General features: G+C 59.2%; 1 protein-coding gene across 1 annotated transcript in view; it reads right to left on the bottom strand.

Annotated features, from left to right (window-relative positions):
• The window catches only part of HIP1 (huntingtin interacting protein 1), a 53,604-nt gene that overhangs the window by 1,565 nt on the left and 31,749 nt on the right, over window positions 1–20,290 (bottom strand). The window contains exons 5-29 of the mRNA XM_065647350.1: window positions 18,728–18,808; window positions 16,603–16,679; window positions 16,276–16,337; window positions 14,296–14,436; window positions 13,705–13,762; window positions 10,905–10,980; window positions 9,909–10,040; window positions 9,238–9,335; window positions 9,043–9,115; window positions 5,965–6,148; window positions 5,787–5,875; window positions 5,581–5,697; window positions 5,395–5,496; window positions 3,990–4,184; window positions 3,707–3,854; window positions 3,492–3,578; window positions 3,274–3,381; window positions 2,907–3,043; window positions 2,715–2,825; window positions 2,544–2,602; window positions 2,323–2,416; window positions 1,877–1,977; window positions 1,658–1,763; window positions 295–418; window positions 36–97 (exon numbers count right to left, since the gene is read on the bottom strand). Of these exons, the coding sequence (XP_065503422.1) occupies window positions 36–97; window positions 295–418; window positions 1,658–1,763; window positions 1,877–1,977; window positions 2,323–2,416; window positions 2,544–2,602; window positions 2,715–2,825; window positions 2,907–3,043; window positions 3,274–3,381; window positions 3,492–3,578; window positions 3,707–3,854; window positions 3,990–4,184; window positions 5,395–5,496; window positions 5,581–5,697; window positions 5,787–5,875; window positions 5,965–6,148; window positions 9,043–9,115; window positions 9,238–9,335; window positions 9,909–10,040; window positions 10,905–10,980; window positions 13,705–13,762; window positions 14,296–14,436; window positions 16,276–16,337; window positions 16,603–16,679; window positions 18,728–18,808 (2,622 nt within the window). The remainder of the gene's footprint in view (window positions 1–35; window positions 98–294; window positions 419–1,657; window positions 1,764–1,876; window positions 1,978–2,322; window positions 2,417–2,543; window positions 2,603–2,714; window positions 2,826–2,906; window positions 3,044–3,273; window positions 3,382–3,491; window positions 3,579–3,706; window positions 3,855–3,989; window positions 4,185–5,394; window positions 5,497–5,580; window positions 5,698–5,786; window positions 5,876–5,964; window positions 6,149–9,042; window positions 9,116–9,237; window positions 9,336–9,908; window positions 10,041–10,904; window positions 10,981–13,704; window positions 13,763–14,295; window positions 14,437–16,275; window positions 16,338–16,602; window positions 16,680–18,727; window positions 18,809–20,290) is intronic.

Here is a 20,290-nt window from a genome sequence, read left to right as displayed (position 1 = left end):
GGGTGCATTTCTCAGAACATGGGGGAACATCCTACCTGTGAGTCCATCTCCTGACGCTTGATCTGGGTGAGTGTCATGCTGGAGAAGTCCATGCTGTCTGCAGAGAAAGACACCCCCAGCTCCGCTCCAGCTCCGCTCCCGGCTCAGACCCCCGGCAGCTCCTGCCACCACGTGAGGCACAAGCAGCGGGGGCAGCCACAGGCAGCGACCCCCACGGCACGGCCGACCGGAGATGGGGAGCACCAAGACCGGAGGTTCTGGGGCAGGTCTGTGCTCTCGCAGCCCCGCGCTCACCTTTCTCCTCCACCTGCGACTTCCCGGCCTTGGTGGAGGCCACCACGGCGGCCGTGGCCTGGGTGACGCCCCGGGAGGCCTGTTGGAGCTTGCGCAGGTTGGCGCTGTCCTTGTCCGCCTTCACCTGCCGGACAGCGAAGGGGTGAGCACTTACACCCCCGCTGGGCGAGACCCCCGCCATGGTTTGGGGCAGCTCAGGGTCACCCAGAGCGCGGCTGGGGAGCAGCCTCGGTGCTGCCTGCGGGATGGAGCAGCTCCCAGGGCCGGGTGCAGGCAGCAGCAGGGGAGCACCCATGTTGCTAGATGGGCCAAAGACCTGACCGTGACGCCTGCTAGAAAGTTAATATTAGACTAATAATAGATGAGATGTCTGGCAGTAATTCGCTTTCAGTTGTAGAACAAAACCTACCCTGGAACTGAGAAGTCAACCACGGACAGCTGATTACCTAGGGATTATTGCCAAATTTTGCGGACGTGCTTAACTGAAAGTAGACTTTGCTGATTATAATGTCATTTTAATACAAAACCACACCTCCTAGTTGAAGGCTACCCACCTCCACGAGACATCTACTCGCTAAGCACGCGTAGTAAGATAGTGTTATACACCTTGTACGCCAATACTGCAACCCATCAGCCCTCCAGGGCTGCTCTGAGGGCGGGTATATACTGACAGGGTTTTGTATAAATGATTGAGCCCTTGCATTGCTGGTATGCTAGTGTTGTCATTACCACTTAAAAGAATGAATCCTGTCTGCAATTGCTAACCTAAAGATATGTAAATCCTTTCAGTTTTAGGTCAGTCTGACAAAGATAAGAGTGACTTGCAAAACACACATCATGAACCACAAAGAACACTGTCCTTGCAGTGCAGACTGCCTGGAACCTCACAATTAGTTTGGTCTTGTTTTAACACATATCTCGAGACCATTAAATAAAGTGTCCTTTAGCTGAATGCTGCTCGTTATATGCTCAAATGAATGTGTAACCAATATGCAAATGTGTAATCAATTGGCTCTTCAGGGTGTGAATGTAGTGATAAGATTTTGTATATAAATGGCTGTTACTTTTCTTGCTGGCATGCTGGCTTTATTCCAGCATCCAGCCTTGCACAGCTCTGTAATAAACAACATCTCTGTGTGCTACGATTTGGCTTTTTTTGCACACCAGGTGACAGAACCCTGTTTTGGGGACACTAATTCCATCTGGCATCCAGACTTGTACAGTTCTGTAGTAAAATCAGTATCTCATCTCTGTGTGCAGAATTTGGCTCATTTGCACGTGCACATGGTACAGAACCCTGTCCTGGGACAACACGCGGAGCCGCGGGCAGCGGTGCAGGAGCCTCCCGGGCAGCGGCTCCTACCTTGGAGGCTGCGACCAGCTGGGCAGTGCTGGCCGCGATCTCCCGGGAACAGACCATCAGCTCCTCGAACGTCCCCTTGCCTTGCACCACCAGGTCGGCAGCATCGCTGCGGGAGGGAGAGAGAGGGGCTGGAGTGTCCTCCCGCCACCCCATCCCCTCCCCATGGGGACAGCAGGACCCTGCCATCCTTCCCTGCCCTCCGGTGATGGTGGCACTTACACCAGGACGGTGGCACCCCAACCCACGGCCTTGGAGGCGGAGATGAGACCCTCGGTCCAGCGGGAATTCTTGGCGTAAAACTCCTTAGGGGACGCCGCACCCTGCCATCGGGAAAGGCACGGTCACACACTGTGGACAGGAGGGTGGCAGGGCCTGGGACCCCCAAACTCCAGAGTAAGTCAGGATTTCATTTAGGATGCGCATGGCAGCTGGGGGGACACTGAACCTGGGAGGTCACAGGGTTCCCTACAGGGGATGGGATGTCAGGGACCTCGGTGAGACCCTGGGGACCGGAGCCAGGGTGACACCCCAGGGCTGGAGCAGGAGCTCCTGGCACCCAGTGCTGATGCCCCAGCGAGCAGCACATCCCCAGCAAGCACATGGTGACCCCCAGCTGGCCAAGCACCTGCTGCTCATGCCCTGCCCGCAGCCCTGTCCCCGCTCACCCGTCCGCTCTCCACAATCTCTCTCTGGAGGTCCTTGGAGGCCAGGACCAGGACGTGGATGGCCTGCATGAGGCCCGTGCAGGAGCCCAGGATCCTGCGAGACAAACCCCACTGAGCCCCACTTGTGGGGCAGGGAGAGCCCAGCGCTGTGGGGCAGCTGCTCTGCCCGTGGCACTGGGCCTCCTCCTGCCAGCCCAGCGCCCTCCAGCGCCACTGCTCACCTCTCGTTCACTTCCAGTTTGACCCCAGTGTCACCAGCTCGTGCCTTGCTCAGCATCTCCTGGTAGAGGGGGGGAGGCTGTACTGAGCCCCACGCACAGCCCCAGCTCCATGCCGGTGGTCCCGGCAGGCACAGCACCCATGGGTGCCCCGCAGTACACGGTGACCCTCACCTCGATGCGGGCGGCTGCCGTTTCGATGGCCGCCGCCGTCGCCGCCATCTCCTTGTCCACCAGATCGCCCAGCTCCTCCTGCTTGACGTCCAGCCCTTTGGGGCGCAGCTCCTGGGCATGTGACAAAAGGGATGGTCCAGGGGTGGCACAGCCCCTCTGACCCTGTCCCACCAAACCCCCCGGGGCACCCACCTCCCCGATGGCGCTGATCCGGCCCAGGCAGGTTGTCACCGGGCTGCAGTTGGCGCCTTCCACCGTCCCTGGGTCTTGCAGGGCGCTGAGGTAGCTGACGGCCTCGCTGCCGCACTGCCGGCACAGCTCCAGCAGCCCTGTGCGGGCAGCACGAGAGGCCGAGGGTGCTGCATGCCTGGACCAGACGCCCGGTCCCCTGCCTGCTCCAGAATCCTGCCCGTCCTGCTCCCTGCCCACCCCGGCATCCTTCCTGTGCCAGCCCCTGCTCAACCCAGCCCCTGCTCAACCCAGCCCCTGCTCAACCCAGCCTCTGCCTGTGCTGACCCCTGCCCGCCCCAGCCCCTGCCCGCCCACGGGCAGCACTCACAGTCAGCGGGCTCCATGGGGGCCAGGTGGGAGGTGGCGCTGCCCTGCAGGAGGGTCTCACTGACCAGGTGGGCGAAGAGGCCCAGGCAGGGCAGGAGGGAGCCCACGGCTGTGGCGGGAGGGGGGGACACAGGGCTCAGCCCCAGCGGGCGCTGCCCACCCTGCCCACAAGTGCCAGGGCTGCCCCCTCCCCAGCCCAACCCTGGGTGCCGGTCCCACCTGTGCGGTCGACAAGGAATTTGCCATGTGCGTCCTTCAGCCGCCCTGCACACTCGGAGGCTGCCAGCGTCCTGGACAGCAGGCAATCTGCAGGCAGAGAGCAGGCAGGGCTGGAACATGGGGCGTTCCTGTGCGCAGCACAGCCGCTCTCTGCGAGGGACAGCAAGGAGGGGGCTTTGTGCGGTGCTGGGTTTGGTGAGCACCGGGGAACTCACCCGCTGAGCCGGTGCAGCCGATGTGAGCGGGATCCTCCATACGAGCCAGGGCATCCTGCACCATCTGCTCGGCCTCCCGTGCTGTGCCTTGCACCAGGGCGAACCGCTCCTCGGCCACACGCTGCTGCAGCGCCCGCTCCCTGCTCTCCTGCCAAGCCAGCGCGGGTGTCACAGCCCCCACCGGGAACCCCACACTCTGCTGCCGCCAGCCCCCCTAAGGCCCCGCAGCTCAGCAGGGCGGGGGACACCAGCATGCCTGGTGCTCACGGTGCCCCCAGGGTACCTTGTCTCTCAGTTGGGTCTGCAGCATCTCCAGCTCCGTCCTGTTGCTCTCCTGCTGGTGGCTCAGCGTGTCCCGCAGCTGCTGCAGCTCGGCACGCAGGGCGGCCATCTCCTCCCCGTGCTGCTCTGCTGCGCGGCTCAGGCTGTCCCGCTCCTGCTCCAGGCCGGCGAGCCGGGTGCTCTGCTCTGCTCCCGCCTGGGAAGGCACAAAACAGCGGTCAGGGCTGTGCTGAGGGTAAACCCTTTGATTTTGCGACCTGCTCACGGTCCAGACTTGTGCCACCCTGACTGTCCCTGCTCAGTGCGTTGCAGCCTCTGCAGGCCAGCCCTGCAGCACCTGCTGCCTGGCAGCACCCCTGCAGCACTGACGGCATTGCCTGGGCTGCGGCAGAAGCTCCCTGGGGAGCCCTTTTGCTTTTATCAGTGAAAATTCACTTCTATTATTGCTGTTGTTACCCTGATACAGCAGCAGATGAAGGGTGCTGGCTTCTGGCCCTGGAGCCAGCTCTGCCCCAGTGTGCTGCAGGGCCTGCCCATCTTCCCAGCACCCCAGGCTGGTTGGGGTTGCAGGGACCTCTGTAGATCCCCAGCCCAGCCCTGCTCATGCAGGGTCACCAGAGCAGATCACACAGGTCGGGCCAGGCGGGTGTGAATGTCTCCAGAGAAGGAGACTCCACACCCGCTCTGGGCAGCCTGCTTCAGGCTCTGGCACCTCCCAGCAAACAAGTTTCTCCCCATGTTCAGATGGAGCCTCCTGCGTTTCAGTCTGTGCCCGCTGCCCCTCACCCTGGCGCTGGGCACCACTGAACAGAGTCTGCTCCATCCCCTGACACCCACCCTGAGATATTGATCCCATTGATCAGATCCCTCTCAGCTTCTCTTGTCCAGCTCAACAGCCCCAGCTCTCTCAGTCTCTCCTCATCACAAAGATGCTCCAGACCCCTCAGCATCTCCGTAGCTCTTTGGGACAGGCAGCTCCATTTTCCTGCCAGCTTCTGCCCTCCACAACGAGCCTGGAAGCCCCTGCCATCCTCCAGAGCTTCACAGGCATGAAATACCCTCTGGCATGGCAGCAAGTCCATGCAAAGGCTTCTTGCGATGCCATCACATGCTCCCTGCCTGGGTTTCACAGCAGGGAGAGCCGTCCTGCCTGACCCTGCCCTTGCAGGGACCTCGTTCAACAATTGCTGCTGCTGGAGCCGTTGCTCTGCATGCTCATGTACCCCGGAGCGCTAACCCCCCGGTACGATTGCTAAACCCACCCAGATGTGAGGAGGAAGAAGGCAGGGAGCTGGTTAGCAGGCCGGGATGGGTAGCAGCTCACCCAAGTGCAGCAACAGCAGGCAGACCCCCCCTTCACCCAGGGTGCCTGCCCTGGGGTGCAGGGGCCACCCATGGGGACTCACCTTGGTGCTGGACTCCAGGGTGGCCTGGAGGACCTGCAGCTCCTGCCTGCTGGCTGCCAGCTCCCGCTTCAGCGTGTCCAGCACCTCCGCCTGCTCCTGAGACTGCGGGCAGAGAGACTGCTCGTGCTGGTGCCCCATGGAGGAACCCCCCTCTGCACCCCGGCGTGTCCCCCTGTCCCCACTCACCTTCCTCTGCGCCTGCTCGCTCACCCGCTGGAAGGAGTCCTCCAGCTCCTTCTTCTCCCGCTCCACATCCCCCTGGGCCTGCCTGGCCACTGTCACCTGCTTGGTCACCTCTGCGTTCTGGGGACAGCAGAGAGGGAACTCAAGATGCTCAGTGTTTGGGGGTGCGGCCAGGAAAAGGGGGCACTGGGGGGGTTTGGGGAGCCCACCTTGCGCAGCAGATCAGCGTGGTTCTGCACCAGCTCGCTGTACTTCTCCTTCAGCTTGCTGTACCGCTGCTCGTTGGCCTGCGCCCGCCCTGCCATGGACACCACGGTGAGCACCCGGACCCCCACGCTGGAGGTCACCCCACCCCATGCTGGGCACCAGCTCCCCCCCCCCACTCACTTTCAATCTCCGTCAGGCTCCTCTGTGCTTTTTCAGTGTCTTCGCGCTGCTTTTTCAGCTCCTCCAGCTCCGTGCGCAGGAACTCGCTCTCGTCCTGCGCCTGCTGCTTCAGGTGCCGCTGCTCGGCCAGCTCGGCCTCCAGCTCGCTGGCCCGGCCACGCAGCTGCACTGCACCCCGTGCGCTCTGCAGGATGGCAGGGAATTGAGTCACAGTCAGTGTGGTTGGAAGAGCCCCTCAGGATCATCAAGTCCAACCATTACCCAGCCCTGGCACTGCCCCATGGCCCTGAGAACCTCATCTCCGTCTGTCCAACCCCTCCAGGGATGGTGACTCCACCACTGCCCTGGGCAGCCTGTTCCAATGCCCCACAGCCCTTTGGGGAAGAAATTGTTCCCCAGATCCAACCTCAACCTCCCCTGGCGCAACTCGAGGCCGTTTCCTCTGGTCCTGGCGCTTGTTCCTGGGGAGCAGAGCCCGACCCCCCATGGCTCCAAGCTCCTTTCAGGCAGGTCAGAGATCAGAAGGTCTCCCCTCAGCTCCTGTTCTCCAGCTGAACCCCCAGCTCCCTCAGCCGCTCCCATCACACTTGTGCTCCAGCCCCTCACCAGCTCCGTTCCCTTCTCTCAACTCAAGGTCTTTCTTGTTGTGAGGTCAGCAGCTCCTGGTGCTGTTTGGTGGCTGTTGGCACCATCCAAAGCCCCCCCGGTACCATCCGGTGGCCACCCGGGGGGCAGCAGCATCCTGCAGAGCCTTGAATGCAGCGGGGTGATGCTGGGCAGCCAGGGTGAGCCTGATCCCCTGAGCACACTTGGGGACCCCCCTAGTATGGACAGGGATGGCTGCCAGGGACGGCTGGCAGGGACGCAGAAGCCATCAGGGACAGGACAGACAGATGGGTCACAGCTTTGGGCCCCAGATAGTTGGTTAGCATTCAGGGGCTGCTTCTATCAAGCTCAAGATCAGAGCATCCCGACACGTAGGAAGTCAAGGAAGGGAACCAGGAGACCTGCGTGGTTAAACAGGGAACTGCTGGGTAAGCTCAAGTGGAAGAGGAGAGTTTACAGATCATGGAAGGAGGGGCTGGCCACTTGGGAAGAATATAAGGCTGTTGTCAAAGGATGTAGGGAGGCAACTAGGAAAGCTAAGGCCTCCTTAGAGTTAAACCTGGTGAGAGGGGTCAAGGACAACAGAAAGAGCTTCTTCAAATACATGGCAGGTAAAACTAACACCAGAGGCAATGTAGGCCCACTGATGAATGGGGTGGGTGCCCTGGTGACAGAAGATACAGAGAAGGCAGAATTACCGAATGCCTTCTTTGTCTCTGTCTCCACTGTCCTGAGGAGCCACCTACCCCTGAGGCCCCAGAGCAATCAGGGCAATGGAGGAGTTTGCCTTGGTTGATGAGGACTGGGTTAGGGAGCAGTTAAGCAATCTGGACATCCATAAATCCATGGGTCCAGATGGAATGCACCCACGAGTGCTGAGGGAGCTGGCTGAAGTCATTGCTGGACCACGCTCCATCATCTTTGCCGAGTCTTGGGAAACGGGAGAGGTGCCTCAGGACTGGAGGAAAGCAAATGTCACTCCTGTCTTCAAAAAGGGCAAGAAGGAGGACCCGGGCAACTATAGACTGGTCAGCCTCACCTCCATCCCTGGGAAAGTGATGGAACACCTTATCCTTGGTGCCATCTCAAGGCATATCAAGGAGAAGAGGGTCATCAGGGGCAGTCAACATGGCTTCACCAAGGGGAAGTTGTGCTTGACCAACCTCATAGCCTTTTATGAGGACATAACCAGGTGGATAGATGATGGCAAAACAGTGGATGTGGTCTATCTTGAATTCAGTAAAGCATCTGACACCGTCTCCCACACCATCCTCGCTGCTAAACTGAGGAAGTGTGGTCTGGACGATCGGGTAGTGAGGTGGACTGAGAACTGGCTGAAGGAAAGAAGCCAGAGAGTCGTGGTCAATGGGGCAGAGTCCAGTTGGAGGCCTGTGTCCAGTGGAGTCCCTCAACGGTTGGTACCGGGACCAGTACTATTTGGCATATTCATCAGCAACTTGGATGAGGGAATAGAGTGACTGTCAGCAAGTTTGCTGATGACACCAAACTAGGAGGGGTGGCTGACACTGGAAGGCTGTGCTGCCATCCAGAGACCTGGACAGGCTGGAGAGCTGGGTGGAGAAAAATTAATGAAATATAGCAAGGGCAAGTGCAGAGTCTTTCATCTGGGCAGGAAAAACCCCAGGTTCCAGTATAAGGTGGGGAATGACCTATTAGAGAGCAGTGTAGGGGAAAGGGACCTGGGGGTCCTGGGGACAGCAGGATGAGCATGAACCAGCACTGGGCCCTTGTGGCCGAGAAGGCCAATGGGACCTGGGGTGCATTAGAAGTGGGGTGGTCAGTAGGTCACAGGTTCTCCTGCCCCTCTACTCTGCCCTGGTGAGACCACATCTGGAATATTGTGTCCAGTTCTGGGCCCCTCAGTTCCAGAAGGACAGGGAACTTCTGGAGAGAGTCCAGCGCAGCCACGAAGATGCTGAAGGGAGTGGAGCATCTCCCGTGTGAGGAAAGGCTGAGGAGCTGGGGCTCTTGAGCTTGGAGAAAAGGAGACTAAGGGGTGACCTCGTTCATGGTGATCAATATGGAAAGGGTGAGTGTCAGGAGGATGGAGCCAGGCTCTTCTCGGTGGCAACCAGTGATAAGACAAGGGGTAATGGGTTCAAACTGGAACACAAGAGGTTCCACTTAAATATGAGAAGAAACTTCTTCCCAGTGAGGGTGGAACAGGCTGCCCAGGGAGGTTGTGGAGTCTCCTTCTCTGCAGACATTCCAACCCGCCTAGACACCTTCCTGTGTAACCTCATCTGGGTGTTCCTGCTCCGGCGGGGGGATTGCACTGGATGAGCTTTCGAGGTCCCTTCCAACCCCTGACATTCTGTGATTCACACATGCAGGGGCACAGCCACCGCCCCACACTGCCCCATTCCCAGCAGGAGCTGACGGGTCTCATCCTGTTCCTGAACTGCAACATGGGTGCCCACCACGTGACACCACAGGATGGTTGTCACCCACCTCGGCCTTGAAGTTCTCCAGCTCCTCCTTCAGGGTTGCGATCTCCCCGTAAAGCTGCTCGATTAACCGGTCCCTGGGAAGGAGAGACAACAGGTACATCCTCAGTGCAACCAGCCGTGCCGGTGACACAGGGACGTGTCCTGGGAGGGGAGATGTCCCCTGTGCCACCATGGCTGCTGTGCCAGGACTGCTCACTTGTCATCCTTATTCATCCCATTCTGGCTGTTGAAGTTGAAGGGGTCGCTGCTGAAAGAGCTGCCGAAGATGTCGTCAAACTTATTGTCAAAGAGGCTCTGTGGGGAGAGCACAGGGACTTGGCATGAAGCCGCCACCACATGGAAGCCCGCATCCCCTCATGTCCCTGGTGGCACCGCTGAGCCAGGGGCTGGATCCTCCCTGCTGTTCCCAGGGTGCTGAACATGCTGAACACATTGGACATGGAGCACCCCTGGTCCATCCCCACCAAACTCCCGGGGGGAAGAGCCCCAAAGCCATGTCACCATGTGTCCCTTCCACTCCTGCAACGCTCAGTGCCCAGGACAACCCTTGGTGGGGAGGGATGTGAAGGCCCTACACAGGCACCCAGAGCTGAGGGGCGATGTTAGGAAGCCAAACGTCTCCAGTGCTCAGCACTGGAGGGCACCAAACCACTAACAGAAGCACTGTGCGATGAATTCAGCCTGGCTCAGAGCTGGCAGCACCCAGCACCCACACCGGCCCTCCCCATGATGCTCCCAAGGCCATCCCCACCATCCCAGCCCCCACCATGGCATGGTTTTGGAGAAGTAACCCCAGAGCTGGAGCTGAAGGGCACCCATGGTCCTTTCTGCAGCCCGAGGGACATGGGCAGCACCACGGCAGCTCACCTGGGAGCCCGTGTCCATCTCCACCAGGTCTGTGATGGGCTCGCTGTCAGGTGAGGACGCCTCGGCGGGGATGACCACCACGGGGCTGATGTGCTCTGACAGCGCCGAGGCGCGCAGGAAATTCGGAGGGTTCTGGGGAGCAGAGGGAACAGGGTTGAGTGGGGAGCACCGGCACCAGCATGGGGCTTCCCAGCACCCCAGGCTGGTTGGGGTTGCAGGGACCTCTGCAGATCCCCAGCCCAGCCCTGCTCACGCAGGGTCACCAGAGCAGATCACACAGGTCGGGCCAGGCGGGTTTGAATGTCTCCAGAGAAGGAGATTCCACAATGTCTCTGGACAGCCTGGTCCAGGCTCCGGCACCTCTCAGCAAACAAGTTTCTCCTCATGTTCACATGGAGCCTCCTGTGTTTCAGTCTGTGCCCGCTGCCCCTCACCCTGGCGTTGGGCACCACTGAACAGAGTCTGCTCCATCCTCTGACACCCACCCTGAGATATTGATCCCATTGATCAGATCCCTCTCAGCTTCTCTTCTGCAGCTCAACAGCCCCAGCTCTCTCAGTGTCTCCTCATCACAAAGATGCTCCAGACCCCTCAGCATCTCTGTGTCCCTCTGCTGGACTCTCTCCAGTAATTCCTTGTCCTTAAATTGGGGAGCCCAGAACTGGACCCAGTCCTCTAGATACATGGATCGTCCAAATCCTGCCCTGGCGCTGAGCTGGCTGCCCAGACACATGGGGATGGAGCCAGGACCCACAGGGACAGATCCCAGCAAGGGCTGCGGGTTGGTGTGAGGGGATCCCAGCCGCCAGCAGCTCCATCCTGCAGGATCCCACCCGGGGAGGGACACAAGGATGAGCCTCAGGCCCCATGACCCCACACCGCCACCAGCCCCAGGAAGCTGGGCAAGGTGACCCTTTTTGGTCACTCTCCCAGTGCCTGTTGCTACTCCTGGCCATGGGGACAGCGAGCAGGGGGTTGAGGACCACAGGGTCTCACCTCCGGCAGCTGCGGGATCTGGATCAGCCTCTTGAAGTACTGGAGGTTGCTGGAGCGGTAGAAGAGGTCCTTCAGCCTGCGAGGGACAGGGAACGCTCAGTGACAGCTCTTGCCCAACCCTGACACCCCACCCCAGATGTAGGTGGCTCCAACCCCTCGCCTGGCTCCAGGAGGGTGTCATCGGGCCACCATGCTGCCACCAAACCCATGGTGGGTCCTTGGAAGCCCCCATCGCCACCCCACCTCTGGCAAAAACTGACTGCTGGAGGTTTTCTCCCATAAACCCAGGACCCGAGGAGCAGAGAGAAGGACCTGACACTTGAGCAACCTGGTCTAGTGGGAGATGTCCCTGCCCATGGCAAAGGCATTGGACTGGATGATCTTTAAAGGTCCCTTCCAACCCAAACCACCCTGTGAGTCCATGAAACAATGAACAACAGCAGAACGGCTGCACTGGGTGGGACCGAGGCACAGCCACCTCTCCGTGCTGTCCTCACCAAGGGACAGCTGAGAAATGTCACCATTGCTCCCACCACGGCCCCGGCCATCAGCAGGTTGGGGGTCTCCTGCCTGGAGACCATGTCTGCGCCATCACCAGGAGCAGCTCCCCAGCAGCAGGGCTGCCTCCCGTCGGAGCCCCAGTTTTGGGGGTAGTGGCAGGGCCTGGGTACCCTCCCTTCTGGCCACTCCAGTGTCCCATCGGTATCTCAGCGCTGTCAGTACCCACCCCAAGGTCTCTGCCCACGGGTCGGAGCCAACGCACAGCCCCGCTCTCTGGTGGGGTTTGCAGTCTGTGACCTTGAACCGAGCTGTCCCTCGGCATCGTCACATCCTCCCCCTGCTCTCGGCGGCTAGTTTTTGTTTTGACTGCCCTAAATAATTATGTAGCAGAGGGCAGGGCACTTCACTGCTGGCTCTTTTTCAATCTCATTTAAAATACGGTGAGAGGACCAGTTCCAGCAGCATCCCTGGGGAGCACCTGAGACACCCCTGGTACAAAACCCAACCACTTGTCTCCTTTGCGCAGCTCCTAATGCGGGGGAGACCTGACCTCACATCTCACAGAGTGGTTTGGTTTGGAAGGACCTTCAAAGATGATCCAGTCCAACCCCTGCCACAGGCAGGGACATCTCCCACCAGACCAGGTTGCTCAAAGCCCCGTCCAGCCTGACCTTGAACACTTCCAGGGATGGGGCATCCACAGCTTCCCTGGGCAGCCTGTGCCAGTGTCTCACCACCCGCATCGTACAACATTTCTTCCCCATGTCCAACTTAACCCCATCCTCGTTCAGTTTAAAACTGTTGCCCCTTGTGCTGTCACTGCAGGCCCTGGTCAAAAGTCTCTCCATCTTTCCTATAACCCCCATTTAAGTACTGAGGGTCCACCGTAAGGTCTCCCTGGAGCCTTCTCTTCTCCAGGCTGCACACCCCCAGCTCTCTCAGCCTCTCTCCATGGCAGAGCTGTTCCAGCCCTTGGACCATTTCAGTGGCCTCCTCTGGCCCCGCTCTGCCAGGCCCATGTCTGTCTTGTGCTGGGGACCCCAGAGCTGGACTCGGTGCTCTGGGGGGTCCCAGGAGAGCAGAGCAGAGGGGGAGCATCCCCTCCCTCGACCTGCTGCCCACGCTGCTGGGGAGGCAGCCCAGCAGACACTTGGCTTTCTGGGCTGCAAGCACACATTGCTCGCTCACATCCCATCTGTCATCCATCAGTCCTTCTCCACACGGCTTCTCTCCATCCATCCATCCATCCATCCGCCCATCCCAGTCTGTGCTGATACTGGGGTTTGCCCTCACCCAGGTGCAGGACCTTGCACTTGGCCTGGTTGAACCTCATGAGGTTCACATGGACCCCCCAGCCTGTCCAGGTCCCCCTGGATGTTGCCCCTTGGCCCCAGCACATCGACTGTGCCACTCACATCGGTGTCACCCGCACTTCTCAGGGCAGTTCCATTTTTCCCCAGAACTTTTGGAAATAAATACATTTGCTGCCACTGCACATGACCCAGCAGCACCGCTGGCACCCGGCTCTCTGCAAGGCTCCCCAGGGACCCCCAAAGCTCTGCAGCACCCAAAGCTTCCATCCTTTGGCCATCCCTTTTCACAACCTCCCTCGGGTTTGTGCAACTGGCATTTTGTTTGAAATTCAACAGAACTGGATGTAAAAATCTCTTTTCCCTGTCCCATGCCCCCAGCACTGTGACCGTGAGTCCCTCCCAGAGCTTGTGCAAACGCCTCCCTCCCACAGGAGCATCTCAAACCACTTCCACATGCTGCTTGTGTTCTACCAACACATCCCTCTGCCAATAGACCCACTGCAAGCAGAAAACGCTGCTAAGGGTGCTGAGCACCTTGCCCACCCAGCACCCAGCCCGGGTCACCCCTGGGGTGTCCCCCCCACCAGCCCCCCACGCTTGGCTTCCCAGCCTGCGCCCAGACAGCACACCTACAAATTGCAGTCAAAACTGCAATTAAAGGGTTTGAGGGTTTTAAATCATCAGACATGCTGTCAGTGGCTGAACAGCCTCGTTAGAATTAATAACGCTGTTATCTGGTAATTCAATAGCTGTGGATGAGCCGAGCAGAGCGGCGGTCCTGGAGGAAGCTCCGGGGAAAGCCGAGAGGTCGAAGTGGGTTGGATTTCAGAGCAAGATGCTCCATCGCTGGGCAGCTGAGCCCAAGGCACAGAGCTCCGGTGTCCCACACGGCTCTGGCATCCCCGCTGTGCTCCCTCCACCCCGGCAGCACCCCCGGGGCATTGCGGGTGCCAGGGGGACCCATCGCCCCGGGGCTGGGCACTTACTTTCTGAACTGCTCCAGGAAGCGATCCCGGTGGCCCTGCAGCGTGTCCGCCGGCAGACCTGGAAGAAGAAGCAAGTGGAAATGTCACCGGGCATCTCCACAGTGGGGAGACCTCCATGGATCAGGGGACAACCCCCCAGCACAGCCACCTGGCGATGGGTCTTTCCCAGAGACGATCACCCTTCTCCTGGGGTCTGAAAGCTCTGGGCTTGGTGTCCTGCTGCAGGATGGGATCATGTCCCCCTGAGACACCCCCAGGGCAGGGGACAGCAGGGAGCTGGCGGTCAGGTAGCTGCCACCACAATTCGAGGTCCTGGGGCACGTGGGTTTTGCAGGTGTTTTGCCTGCCCAAAGCCAGGGACGTCCTGGTGGGCACCGTCCCCACAGTTGAGGAGTGTTCACAGGGCAGGCTCCAGGGACAGCTTGGTCCCCAGCGCTTGCACCTCCTTGTCCCTCCTGGTGATGCCCCTCACCCCCTCAAAAAGGCTGGGAAGGAGATGGGGATGGGGGCGAACAGCCCAGCCTGAGCAGGGTGGTGACCCCGGTGTCCCACTCCATGTCCCCTCAAAGTGGTGGTGCTGGGGACACTCACAGGAGTGCAGCTTGAAGAGCAGCTTGACAGTGTAGTCGTAGAGGTGGCTGCAGTCCAGGATCACCTGGATGAGCGGGGCCAGGCGGCACTGCCCCGCAGCTGTCACCGACACCGAGCGCGACATGTCCAGGGAGCTGAACACTGCGGGGACAGAGAAGGGGATCAGGCTCCGGCAGCACCGGCGGGTGCCATACCGTGTTGGCTGTGCCCACAAATCACCCAGAGCAAGAGACCTGCACCCCTGACACCTGCTGGCCCTGGGGCACCCAGCCCGCTGTCCCTCAGCTGTTTGCAGGCTCAGCGGGAGGGCAAAATCCCAGCCGAGACCCCCATGCTGCCCGAGGACACCTCAGCCTGGCACTGGGGGCAGGAGGTGGCCCGTCCTGAGCCCCAGGAGGGTACCTGGGCAGGGCTCTGGTCCCCCCAGGACACACAGCCCCAGTGCCCTGCCTGTACCCCGAGCATTTGGGGAGATGCCCCCAAACCAGCCGGGAGCAGCCGGCAGCACCTCGTGTCCACAGCACCATGACAGTGGTGGAGTCACCACCCCTGGAGGGGTTGAATAGATGAGGTTCTCAGGGACATGGGTTAGTGTGAGGATTGTGCTAATGGTTGGACTCAATGATCTTATAGGTCTTTTCCAATCAAAATGATTCTGTGATTCTGTAATTCTATCTTCTGCCATTGTCACGCCAAATTGCATCTTCTACTGGGGTTGCAGGATGTGCCCCACGGCACCAGGGCACCAAAGTCCTTCTGCCAGGGCTGGGGCCAGTCTGGGGCATGGGGCGATGTCCAGTGACCAGTTTCATCATCCAGACTTGCGGGTCCCCCACAAGCCGGGGCCGCCTGCCCGCAGAGGTGCCGGCACGGCGGGCAGGGTGCTGGCAGCTTCATCTCCACGCAGCAACGCGCCCCCGACAGGCAGAGCAGCGAGAGCTCCTGGGAACACTCCAGGAATGGGGCTGCGCCACAGGGATGAGCCCACGGCACCGTCACCATCCCGGTGTACAGCCGCAAGGTGAGGGTTCCATCAATACAGCCCCATCCCGCCAGCACCCACAGCCTGCTGCACACAGCTGATGGAGGCTTGCCCCAAAATTGCTCTGATTGACCTCAGACCTGAGAGGTGCAGAGGTGCGTGACAGTCCTGAGGGTTGGGACTGAATTGTTTTACCCCTCGGCCGCTCATGCAGGAGGAAGGCAGGTGCCCCCACGCCTCCTCCAGCACCAGCACTGCTGCCAACACCCACAGCAGCTCGTGTTCACCACTAATAAAAACCAAAGCCTGTCGCAAGCCCACGAGTAAGAACAGAAGAAATTCAGCCCAGGGAGTCTGCTGGAGCAGGAGAGCCCAAAGTCTGGGTGGTGGAATCACAGAATAGTTTGGGTTGGAGGGACCTTCCCAGCTCCCCCAGTGCCCCCCCTGCCATGAGCAGGGACATCTCCACCAGCTCAGGCTGCTCAGAGCCCCGTCCAGCCTGGCCTGGGATGTCTCCAGGGATGCTTCATCCACCACCTCTCTGGCCACCCTGGGCCAGGCTCTCACCACCCTCAGGGGCAACAATTTGCTTTTATCCAGCCTGAATCTCCCTCCTTTAATTTAAAACCATCACCCCTTGTCCTATCGCAACAGGCCCTGCTCAAAAGTCTGTCCCCATCTTTCTTATGGGCCCCTTTTAAGTACAGAAAGGCCACAATAAGGTCTCCCTGGAGCTTCTCTTCTCCAGCTGAACACTCCAACTCTCTCAGCCTGTCCTTCCAGCAGAGCTGTTCCAGCCTCAGATCATTTCTGTGGCTCCTCTGTCTCCCCAAAGCGATGGCCGTGGTGGGGAGCAGGCTGGGGGAATGTGCCCAGCACCACGCACACAGGGACCTCAGCTAATAATAATTTGAGGGAAGTACCCAGAAAAGAGATGAGCTGCGATGCGCCCAGCTCAGCCCCCGCAGACCCCCACCCAGGGCAGCACAGGGACTCACCCGTCTGGAAGAGGTTCAGCTCACACTCCAGGTAGTCAAACATCTCCACCGTCAGCTGAAAACTAGGAAAAAGGGATAAGGATGGTTGAGGAGTGTCCCTGCAGCCACTCATGGGCCTCAACATGTGCCAGGTGCCACCCCAGAGGGACAAGCGGGTGCTCTGGTGTGGATGCACCAGCCTCGCCCGGGCGCTCCACCCTCCCCCAGCACCACAGCAGCGTGGAGAGAAGGTGCCAGCTCCCGTCCCCAGCTCCGTGGTCCTGCCGGGGAGGGTGGGAAGCACCGTCCCACCCCTTCCCTCGCCTCCCACCCCTGCCCAGTGCTCACAAATTATTGACGTCGTTCTCCCCCGCCTCGTCCAGCTGCCGGTCGGACATCTGGAGATTGCCAGGGAAGCGGGGATTCTGTGGGGAAACAGGAGTTGGAAAAGGGTTAAACAGGAGACAGAAAGGTTTTCGATCTCCACAGCTCTGGGAGCACCAGGGTGGCTGATCTGGCCAGTGTCTGTGGTGCAAGAGACTGGGATAGCTCTTCGGATACAGCGAGGGAGTGATGCAGGGGAAAGGGGGCTGCCACGAGATCTGCTGAGCCCCCGGTGACCGCAGCATCCCCAGTGCGTGGCACCTGTATCCTCCCCAGCAAGACAAGTCAGTTCTCCCGGCGCTCCCGGAGATGGGGCCACCACCATTGCCAAGAGCTGGAGGGGACAGAGCCGATATCTGCTCTGGGGGGCAAAGTCTCTTAGAATCACAGAACAGTTTGGGCTGGAAGGGCCCTTCCCAGCTCCCCAGTGTCCCCCCTGCCATGAGCAGGGACATCTGCACCAGCTCAGGTTGCTCAGAGCCCCGTCCAGCCTGGCCTGGGATGTCTCCAGGGATGGTTCATCCACCACCTCTCTGGCCAACCTGGGCCAGGCTCTCACCACCCTAATACTCTTCATGCTGCCCAAAACACTCCCATCACAGCTCCAAACCAAATCCAGGTGACAGGTACAGCCTGGCTTCATAAAATCACCTCTTTCCAGCAGAGCTGGGAAAGAAAGGAAATGTCACGGGTACCAAACTGCAGCTGGTCACTGTGAGGATGAGGGCACTCGAGGCCACATGGGGATGCACTTGTGTGCAGGCCCACCATGACCTTCCACCCGGCTCTGGGCAGCACTCTGGTACTTTAACACCACAAGCACATTCTCTTTTATTCTATAAGAAAGCATCTGCCTAAATAATAATTTCCATTGATGTGAACGTGGCTTCCCGAGGCACAACAGGACACGCTGCATCCCTGACAACAAACCCGCTCTCCATGGCCCCCGGCACGGCACACGTGGAGCTGACTCAGAGCCCGTGCAGCCTCTCCAGGCCAGGACCTGCCCGGCAGCGCTGCTCCACAGCCTGGAAACAGCTCCTGACGAAGGGGAAAAACCCATCTGGGGTGGTTCCCTGGGATGCGCCCATGCGCAGGAACACCCATGGCCCAAGAGCTTAAAGGGGAGATAGAAAAAATGGATTTTGGTGACAGGCACTGATTATTTCGAGCTGGGGAAGCACTGGGTGGGACGGGATGGGACATCATGCTGACTCCGGCCAGGACCGACCCCACAGCATCCCCTGTGTGGAGATGTTTTACCAACCAGGGCAGAAGCCCTGGGAGCACCGAGGCTGCTGGGGACCGAGAGATTTGTTCTGAGCCACCTCGTTCCCATTTCCTGATCTTCCTGGTGAATCCAAGGTGAGATTTCTGGTCTGTGATGAACTGGATGCTCACAAAGAAACCTTAAACCTCTGACTCTGCTGAAGTTCTGTTGAGAAGAACCAAACTGTGCGTGCTCAGCAGCGCTCAGATTAAGTCAATCATTATTTCCCTATCGATCTTGGATTCCCAGGCTGACTTGTTGCTCCCACTCCATTTTTCCTGCCCATACGAAAACCTTGTTTTAGAAAGTGCTAGAGTGCCTTATACCTGAACTTCGGTCCCCAGCAAAGGGAGGTTTCTATACACATGTATTTAATTTCTCCTTTGCTCTGCTCATTGCACCAACAGGGATACCCCCAGCCCAAACCCCGGCATCCCTGCCCGCATCCCTGGTGACACAGAGAAGCCAGTCTCTGATGCAGGGTTTTCTGGGGGATTTACACCTCAATACCCCCAAACTGGGGATTTGTTACTGTTTCTTGTAGCTGCCCCCCACTCCCAGCCCAGCCCAGGTGCCTCCAAGGAGCCTTGATTCCCCACAAAACCATCCATCCCCGAGGTGTTGGTCCTCGGGTCACTTTATATCCAGGCTAAGGATGGGTCCTGGCAGCCTGGGACATGTTCCAGGGGTGGTCACGACAGAGGAGAGGACCCTCGGGGGTGACAGCCGCTGTCCTGCACCGGCACATTGCCACCTTTGTCACCCCAGTGCCCCATCACCCACCCTTTGCCGTGGCCATGGGGAGGGCCCGATGCTCACCTTGGTGTGAAACTCCATCTTGGTTCTCAGCAGTTTGAGGTAGATGCTGCAGAGCTGCCCATAGCCCTCGCTCAGATGGCCCTGGGGACACCAAAAAGCTGGTGAGACCCGGGACGTGCTGTGACAAAGGCTTCCCCTTGCAGCATGAGTAATTCCCTCCTCATCTCCCACAAAAAGAGCCAAAACCCTCCTCGCCGACACACAGGCTGCAGACTGGCTTGCAGCAAACGTGCCGGAAGGATCTGGTCAAGACCTTTTCGCCACCTTCTCTGCAGATTTCAATGCTGCGTTTGGCCCTCAGAGCTGAGTTTAAATCATTTCGGTTGGAAAAGGCCCTCAAGATCATCAAGTCCAACCATAACCCAGCCCTGGCACTGCCCCATGTCCTGAGAACCTCATCTCCGTCTGTCCAACCCCTCCAGGGATGGTGACTCCAGCACTGCCCTGGGCAGCCTGTTCCAATGCCCCACAGCCCTTGGGGGAAGAAATTGTTCCCCAGATCCAACCTCAACCTCCCCTGGCGCAACTTGAGGCCGTTTCCTCTGGTCCTGGCGCTTGTTCCTGGGGAGCAGAGCCCGACCCCCCCTGGCTCCAAGCTCCTTTCAGGCAGGTCAGAGATCAGAAGGTCTCCCCTCAGCTCCTGTTCTCCAGCTGAACCCCCAGCTCCCTCAGCCGCTCCCATCACACTTGTGCTCCAGCCCCTCACCAGCTCCGTTCCCTTCTCTCAACTCGCTCCAGCACCTCAAGGCCTTTCTTGGCATGAGGGGCTCAAAACTGACCCCAGGATTCGAGGTTTGGCCTCCCCAGTGCCCAGTACAGTGGCACAATCACTTCTCTACTCCTGCTGGCCACACCAGTGCTGGTACCAGCCAGGATGCTGGTGGCCTCTTGGCCACCTCGGCACACCCTGGCTCATGTTCAGCCGCTGTCACCAACACCCCAGGGCCTTTTCCCCCAGGCATTTTCCAGCCGCTCTTCCCCAGCCTGCAGCGTTCATGGGGTTGTTGTGATCCAAGTGCAGGACCCAACACTTGGCCTTCTTGAACCTCAGACAACTGGCCCGAGCCCAGCGATCCAGCTGGTCCAGATCCCTCTGTATGGCCTTCCCACCCTCCAGCAGATCAACACTCCCACCCAGCTTGGTGTCATCTGCAAACTTACTGAGGGTGCACTCGATCCCCTCCTGCAGATAATTGATGAAGAGATTAAACAGAACCGGCCCCAGTACTGAGCCCTGGGGACACCACTCGTGACCGGCCACCAACTGGATTTGGCTCCATTCACCACAACTCTTTGGGCCTGGTTCTCCACCTAGTTCTTTACCCATCACAGATACACCATCCAGGCCACGAGCTGCAGCTTCTCCAGGAGATGCTGTGGGATATGGTGTCAAAGGCCTTACTGAAGGCTGAGTACACAACATCCACAGCCTTTCCCTCATCTACTAGTTGGGTCATCTTGTCATAGAAGGAGATCAGGTTGGTCAAACAGGACCTGCCTTTCATAAACCCAAGTTTTGCCATAAAATAGGAAGAAGGTGTTTGATTTTGGTGGGATATTGAA

The sequence above is a fragment of the Caloenas nicobarica genome, chromosome 17 (assembly GCF_036013445.1).
Source record: "Caloenas nicobarica isolate bCalNic1 chromosome 17, bCalNic1.hap1, whole genome shotgun sequence".
Lineage (NCBI taxonomy): Eukaryota > Metazoa > Chordata > Aves > Columbiformes > Columbidae > Caloenas > Caloenas nicobarica.
Note: the sequence above shows the minus strand (reverse complement) of the source record. Positions and strands in the feature narration are given on the sequence as shown.